General features: G+C 44.7%; 1 protein-coding gene across 1 annotated transcript; it reads left to right on the forward strand.

Annotated features, from left to right (window-relative positions):
- The first annotated feature begins 958 nt into the window (after nucleotides 1-958).
- On the forward strand, nucleotides 959-8,197 carry YWHAH (tyrosine 3-monooxygenase/tryptophan 5-monooxygenase activation protein eta). The gene is made up of 2 exons (XM_033075878.1): nucleotides 959-1,304; nucleotides 6,774-8,197. The coding sequence occupies exons 1-2, from the start codon at nucleotides 1,218-1,220 to the stop codon at nucleotides 7,428-7,430; spliced, it is 744 nt and encodes a 247-aa protein (XP_032931769.1). The 5' UTR covers nucleotides 959-1,217; the 3' UTR covers nucleotides 7,431-8,197.
- Nucleotides 8,198-8,456: the final 259 nt, after the last annotated feature.

Consider the following 8,456-nt stretch of genomic DNA (forward strand, 5'->3'; position numbering starts at 1 on the left):
CCCGAGGGCAGTGGGAGAGCGCCGGGAGGAGAGCGAGCAGCCTGTCCGTGTTCGGGTGTGCTGGTGGACTTTGTGTCCTTGTCTTTGGGGATGGGGACAGATGTGAGCTTCAATCGCCACAGGTGCGCTGGTGCTGAACTGTGTGCTGGTGAGCAAACCTGTCACTGTGCTGCACATCAGCTCCCCACACCTTCAGCAGTGCAGGGATCTTTAAATGCTGCCCAGGGCTGAATGGGAAAAGTTCATCTATGATTTATTGTAAGGCGTGAGTAACGTGGCTCCCAGCGTTCCTGTGGACACCAGCAGCAGTTTGTTGTTTGTTCTTACCTTGAGATGAATTTTATGTAAGAATGGTAGTCTGTCAATTTATGAAAGAGGAACTTGACTATTACACATTAAACTACTTAGTAAAATTGAATTTAGCTGCATCTCTTAGGCAAGGTAGTAGAATTGCTCCGTGGTACCACCCCCACACCTCGGGCTGTTTCAAGGCAGCAAGTGATGCGAGACACACTTATTTCCCCGAAAGAGGCACAGCCGTGTCACTGCTGCAAGAGAGCGCTGGCCGCACAAAGCAGCGCTGCCGCTGGGCAGGGTCGCGCACGTGAACGCGGAGCGTGGTCACCCCGAGCGCGGTCACACAGCCGTGGCCCGCCAGTGCCTGTGTCGAGGCCGGGCAGGGCAGGCGAGGCGGTGGCGGTGTCCGAGCTCGTGTCGTGCCGTGCCGTGCCGTGCCGTGTCCCGTCCCGCAGTGCCCGCGCCCCCCGCCCACCTCCACCTTTGCAGCAGGAAAATGCAGCACTCCCAGCGCGCACGCGCGTCCCGCGGCCGGCGCCCCGCGATGGCTATTTATAGCAAGTGACGTCACCTAGAAATAGAGCGCGGGGGAGCGGCGCCCCCTCCCCTCCCCTGCAGCACCGCGGCTCCGCCCCCTCGTTGCCTTCCCGGCGCGCAGGCGCGGGCGGCGGCAGCAGCGCGAGGCTCCGAGCCGCACACGCCGCGGTCGGTCCGGGAGCGCGGCCGGCGGGCGAGGGAGCGGCGGCCAGCCCGGCACAGCCCAGCCCGGCACAGCCCAGCCCGGCACTGCCCAACGAGCGGCTCCGCTTACGGTTCCTGCTCCCGCCACCCGTGCGCGGCCAGCCGCATATCCCTGCCCGCCTTCCGCTCTCTCTCCGGGGCGCGCAGAGCCCAGCCCGGCAGCCACCACGGAAGCGGCCATGGGGGACCGAGAGCAGCTGCTGCAGAGAGCCCGCCTGGCCGAGCAGGCGGAGAGATACGATGACATGGCCTCGGCCATGAAGTCGGTGAGTGGGGCCGGTAGCGTGGCGGCCGTGGGGCGTACTCGGGGAGGAGTGTGTAAGGGAGTAGTGGCGGGGGAGGAGGGAAAGGAAGTGCGGGCTGGTCCGAGGCGGGGTTGGGTCCGGGGAGGATGCGAGCCGCCGGGTCCCACCCGTGGCGGTGAAGAAAGGAGGGCGGGAGCAGGACCAGACCGTCCCGCCGGGACACCTCGCCGCCGTGTGGGGCGGTGCCCAGCGCTACCTGCCTTCGGCAGAGATGAGACAAAGAGTGGCCGGTCCAAACCGGACCTAGCACCCCCTTTCAAAATCTGTTTCCTTCCCCTCGCATTCCCTCCGTCGCCCCGCTAGGGCTGTCTCGCAGCTCTCCCGCTCCCCGGCTGTCCCTGCCCCGGGGGTGTGGCTGTCCCCATGCCCTCCTCTCCTGTCCCCACCGCGCCAATCGGGCTCGCAGTGCGGCCATTTGAATGCCGCCCGCCTCTCGTGGCGGCGGGAACGCCGTGCATTCCTTCTCTCTACACATGGGGCCCAGCCTCGCTCCCCTCCCTTCCCCGTACGCTGGGTTCCACCTCGGGGCGCATCTCCCCCTCTGGGCATCCGCCAGCGTTTGGGGGCGCTGGTGCTGTGGGTGGGCACTGCGGCGGGGGCTGGCTGGGGACACAGCCGGAGGAGCCCCTTCCTCTTCTAGACGGTTCTTTTGCCTCACCATAAAAGACACGACCAGAGGCCTCGCTCACTAACACTGGTGACTCAAAGGTAGCAGCTGCATCCAGGTGTGAAAGCTGCCCCCTGTTCCAGGAGCGTTTCCTGAGCTTTAACGTTGCCTTTTTGCCTCTTCTTTGTAGGGTAACAGTTTCTCAGTGCATTCCGTACCCTGTTGAATACTGAAATGTGTTTAAACAATGTTACATTTGCAACTCTGCTCCTTACAGAAGCAAGCAATGGAAATTATTTGTACTGATCTGCCTGTACTGATGCACAATAAAATCGTAGAATGATCAAACCTATTATGTCTAGTCCCTTTTTTGAAACCAAAGTATTCACACGATCCAAATGTTATGGGTAATGTTAATGCCATTGGATGCTTAGCAGTCTTTCCATATCAGATTACAATTGGTCTGTTCTTGCTGATCTGTGCTCTGCGAACACCAAAGGCCCCAAGAGGAACTGTTTCTCTTGAGAGTGCTGCTGTTTGAAGGCATGAGATGATTTTAAGATGAAAAAAAGCACCTTCAAATGGAGTCCACATATTTGTTGTAAGAATGACACCTCCCTTAAATGAGGGCAGTAAAAAGACACTAATTTTGCTGCTCTTGTTCACTTTTGCTATTATGTTGTAATAAATATTACAAGTAGTCCAGTTCTGAAACAGTGATACTTCTGAGTATCTCAATACCAGAGCCCTAAGATGTTAAAATAAGGTGTATTTTTAATTCTATTTCAGAGTTCTTTATATATATGATGCAATAGTAACAGCTCTTTCAGTTGGTAATTTTCAAAGATGAACTAGAGAACCCACTAAAATATACTGCTCTAGAAGACAATTTCTAGCTGTTACTAGTAGAAAGAATATTTATATTTTATATTTCTCCAAGAACTGCAGACCTACAGGGCATGTATGAAACCGTAAGAACACAGTTGCTGTGCTTTGGGAAGTGTGTAAATAAAGTACTTATAACTAGTGTGTACATTCAGTTGTCTTCAAACTGTTCTAATTGCTGTGCACAATTTCATTCATCTGGAGCTGTGGTATTCTCATGTGTAAAACCACTTCTGCTCACAAATAAACTGTGTGAGCATGAGCAACTGTAACTGGGAGCTCCAAAACGCTTTGTGAGTGGAATCTTGAAACTGAGAGATACTTTTAAAATACAAATCAGAATTTAAAAGCGAAGTTCCCTCATTCTGAGCACTTCATACCCTATTGCATATCTGCAATGTAGCATCTGTTGGTTCCTTGGCTTTCACAGGTGCTCACTCCAACGCAGCCATTTCCAGAATGCTCTCTGGTGTTGAGCTTGGTTTGTAGGTCTGAGCATAATCTTCTGTGGAATGCTCTGAGGGCTCTGTCCTCACAGCTCCTGCTTCTGTTCCTGTGATTGCAACTAACTGAGATAATAAAGAGAGCTTTTAATCCATATTGGTTAATATTGAAGTGATCTTGCAATCCAGAGAATTTAGACTTGCTCAAGAAGGAAGGAAATCAGTATTCTAACTCAGAAATCTGTTCTCCTGGAGATCTTGATTTGGAAAGCTTATTTTAAATTTTTTTGTAAAAATTATCTCTGAATGTAGCACATCTGATACTCCTTAAAGGTGCTATATGAAAATAGTGTGCTTTCAGTGTGAAGTGAAATCTGAACAGTTACTTTCAGATTTAGATATTACTACACTTAGCTATACCAAATAGAGCCAACAGCATGGGAGTTACTTCAGAAACATAAAATAACAAATGCATGTTTTAGTGAGTGTATTTACCCGATTTTTAACTCTGCCACTGGGAAAAAAAAAGTGTGACAAGGCTGCCATTTCATCTGTCAGCATAAAGCTGGAGAAACATTTGTTTTTTATTCCCATCAATTCATTCTTTAAGAAGAAAACCAGACTAAGTAGCAGTTGTAGCTTAAATAAGGAATTTATTTATTTTTAAAATTTAATAATTCATTTAATTCCTGCTCAATACACATTTTTGATGTTGTAAACTTATTTTTCATGGAAGAATTCTGGTATTTTTGCTTGTAATGTGTAAACAGTAGAGGAAAATTAAATAGTTACTGTTACAAACGAATGGGTTTAGTTTACTAAACCCATTAATTTGCAACTAATAAAGTTATTTTAATAGAAAATACAATAGTATGTAAATAACATTCTTCCATGAGGCATGGCATTCCCATTGCATTAAATGCTACTCCAGGATTCCAGCTATTTCCAATAAAGCTTAGTGGTAGGTACAGAATTGTTTCTCAACACGTGGAGAAAGATGCTTTGGGTGTAAGTGTGAAAGGTTCTCAATTGATGCAACAAATACTTCAGCATCCTCAGATTACAACATTGAGCACCCTTTGGTTTAGGTAATTCCAGAAATGAAAAACTGTAGCTGTATTAGCCCTTCATTTTTTGGACAGTATTAATCCTAATAGGTGGTGCTTAGGACCTCTCTTGCATTTCCAATATAGCTACATAGTGGTAAAAAATAATGTACTTTTTAAAATTGGTGAGATGGGTGATGTGAGATACAGAATTTTAAAATTAGTCATGTCAGAAATACTTCACACAGTGAAATAAATTTAAGTCTTGAACTAAAGTTTTTGAAACAAAATAGGTTGAGGTTCTAGTTTGTTATGTAGGCTTTATCTATATATAAATGGACTTTAAAAGTTTGGGATGCTCTGTATTTTTAGTACCTTTCCCTGAGTGTCTGGTTTGGGGTTAATGAAGCGTGTTTGTGTAGGAGGGGGGAATGAGTTGTCTTTCATGCAAGCAGTGCCCTCCCCTAGTGGGAGCTGACTCCCTCATGGTGTTCTCTGGGGCAAATGTAGCCACAGAACTTCCAGTGCTTGGTATAGAGCTCTGAAACCATATCATACACATAGAAATTGTTTGGTTTAAATTCATTAAACCAGATTAAACCACCAAGTTCATTCATGGTTTCTGTTTGTTCCAAAATTACGGACTGCATAACTTTGTATGAGGCGAGTTTTAATAATTTAACCTGACTTTATACTGGCTCAGGTTCAGTCATCTTTGCAGCAGCTGGCTCAGAACTGGCTCTAGCTGACTGAAGTGCTCTGGCTGACAAAACCTGTGTGATCACAGGCCACCGACCTGGGTCAGGGCATGGATCTGCTCTCTCTTATGGAACAGTCACTTTGGAGTGTTTTCCTTGTGAAAGGAGCTCAGCTTGGTACATGGCCCATGTGGGATCTCATACTGAAGTCATTTCTGAGCTGATGGAGTACTGCCATGCTCATTAGCATGGGGAGTTAGGAATTCCAGGGTTATAGTCAGGATTCCTTCTATATGCTCCCATTTTGGTCACTAAACAGTGAAAGAACTGTTAATATCTTTACTAGAGAAGATTTAGGTGGAGATTGTTGAGGAAAATATTGATTGGGAGCTCTGATGAAGATTCAGAAAATGTCATTAGAGTTGATTCCTGTGCCTTTCATCCTCTGTAGGTTGCCTCTAATTCTATTAGAGCAAGCAGAGCAGTGTCTTTTGGGAGTTCAGGTTCCTGAACTATGGAAAAGTCATTTTGGAAATAAAACTAATTGAGTTAATATATTTTAAGAACAAAACCTAAATTTGAAAGTAAGCTCTCTCTCACTGTAAGAGTTATAATTCACATAAAGTATTTTTTTTTAATCTGGAAATAAGCACATTTGTTAGAAGGTTCGCTGCCTTACACCAGCAATCTCAGAATAGTGTAAATATTTATTACTTGTTTGTTTGTAGTATGTAAATATTTGGTTGTGAACACTCTGGTGCCTGTCAAGCAGTTTAATGTGCACATGTTTAAAAGGAAGTAGTTAATGATTTTAACAGTGTCTGAGCTATCACAAGTTTATTTTCACACCAAAGTACACGTCCTTAGAATTCTAGGGACTACTTTTAAAGCAGTGTGTGTAAGGTAGAGGAGTTACATTTTTCATCCTAATTCCTTTGAGTTTGATTTCATGCATATAAATTTTAAAAAGTAGAACAATTTAAAGTGGTCATGAGTCTGATAGCTAAATTAAAACATCAAGAGAAATAGGCTACATTTACAGTATTAGAAGTATTATCCTTCTGTCTCAGCTTTTTGAAGTTGATCATTACTTTGTTCCTTATTTGCTGTCCTATTTCTACACAGTTTCCTTCACGTCCTCTCCCTGGAATTTGTCTGCAGCCAGTTAGCAGAAATCAGGGTAACTTTTGTATTATATGGTATAATCACTGTGTAGGTGTCTGAAAGATACCCTGAAACACAAATTCCATTTGTGCTGAGCAGAGCTTAATGGCTGCAGTGCTTCCATCTGTGCTGACCAATGGAAGCAAGCAGCAAGGGACAGGAATATGAGAATTGCACCAGCTTGCAGTGTTGGTGCTGTTTTCCACATTCAAAAAACTGGTGTTCTAGGTACATTTAAATTCATCACTAAGTGTGTAGTCTGTATAATTATAGCAGACTTCCTAAAAAATCTGAGCTTTCCTCTGTGATTGCTTCTACATTACACAAGGCTGACTCACTTTTATTCAGTGAATACTTTTTGCAGTGGCTTCTAAATACCCCTTCTATTACATCAGAACTGTGGGGATTTCTCTCTTTTAAGCCCTGACTGCTGAACAATTTTAGACTTTGAGTGTTACAAAGTTACTCCTGTCAAGAAGGAATTTTGTGTTCTAGAAGAAATTTTGAATCTTGCACTTCATGATGAAAGTTTGCACACTCTTCTCTAAGGCAAACCCTTTAAAATTGCTCTTTGTTTGTATTTTCAGGTAACTGAGCTGAATGAGCCCCTCTCAAATGAGGACAGAAACCTGCTGTCTGTAGCCTACAAGAATGTAGTCGGGGCTAGGCGATCCTCCTGGCGCGTCATCAGCAGCATAGAGCAGAAGACCATGGCAGATGGCAATGAGAAGAAGCTGGAGAAGGTTAAAGCCTATAGGGAGAAGATAGAAAAGGAGCTCGAGACAGTCTGCAATGATGTTTTGGCTCTCCTAGATAAATACTTGATCAAGAACTGCAATGACTTCCAGTATGAGAGCAAGGTCTTTTACCTGAAAATGAAGGGGGATTACTACCGCTATTTGGCAGAAGTCGCTGCTGGAGAGAAGAAGAACAGTGTGGTGGAAGCCTCAGAAGCTGCCTACAAAGAGGCTTTTGAAATCAGCAAAGAGCACATGCAGCCCACTCACCCCATTAGGCTTGGGCTGGCACTCAATTTCTCAGTGTTCTACTATGAAATCCAGAATGCCCCTGAGCAGGCCTGCCTTTTAGCCAAACAAGCCTTTGATGATGCCATAGCAGAGCTGGACACACTAAATGAGGATTCCTACAAGGACTCCACTCTCATCATGCAGCTACTTCGAGATAACCTCACTCTGTGGACGAGTGATCAGCAGGATGAAGAAGCAGGAGAGGGCAATAATTAATAAGCTTTCCTCTGATCCCTCTTTCATCCACTTGGCCATCCCCATCATCACCAATATTTCCTTGCCACAGTCACACTAAATATTTAGTGCTAAGCATATCTGTATTGTACAGCTGTTCAGATCTGCTGTCCACTTATCGAGAAGCAGTTTCAGATGAGTCTTCATGGGCATTGATGGATTGATTGGTTTATTGGCCCTATTTATCTTAGTTGCACTTGAGCAGTGCAGAAGGAGGCATTTTTAGTTTGCCTGTTGATTGGAAAATATGGGAAAGGATAATGGAAAGTGATTGAGGAGAACTAGATTCCAGTTTAAATTTTTCCATTTGAAATGAGCTGACAGTTCTGTTAAGCAGTACATTTTGTGCATGCAAAATAAATTAGCCACCCCAAATTTTTTTCAGTCAATGAAGACAGTTAAGCTGATGTGAAATAACTACTCTGTTCATCAGTTTACAATTAACTGTTTGAAATGTGAGGTTTCAGTAGCAATTTGGGTTTTTTGCCTCTAACTTATGTGCACAGTTTCTTTAAATGCAGTGCATCTACCTAAGAGTTTTGATACTTGTAACCTTTTGCAGTTGTTTTGAAGAATCATGAATTTATTTTTTGTAAACTCTTTGGCTGTTTAGTTGTCTGTGTATTCTGACAACTCTATGTCAATATTTGCCCATGTTAAGATGGATGACTGGGAAGCCAGACTCCTAAATTAAATGTTTTGGAATTAAGTGAATAAAATAAAATGCTGCTTCAGGGATGTTATCTCTACATGAGCTGTCCTGTCTTTTGTTCGGAGCAGAGATAGAGTTATCTAACACATCACTGATGCATATTTAATCAAAAGTTTAATGAGAAGTTGACACATGCTAAACAACAAAAAAACACAACATAGTGTGCTGAAAGAAGAAAAACCCAAACCACAAAACCCAAAGGCACCCACAGTGGGGGTCCCCTCTGTTAGAGTTTCCCAGGGTGGTGTATTTAGTTGTTTGCTCAGTACAACAGCTGCTGAACAGTTGTAAAACCA

Source organism: Catharus ustulatus, chromosome 18 (assembly GCF_009819885.2).
Source record: "Catharus ustulatus isolate bCatUst1 chromosome 18, bCatUst1.pri.v2, whole genome shotgun sequence".
NCBI classification, from domain to species: domain Eukaryota; kingdom Metazoa; phylum Chordata; class Aves; order Passeriformes; family Turdidae; genus Catharus; species Catharus ustulatus.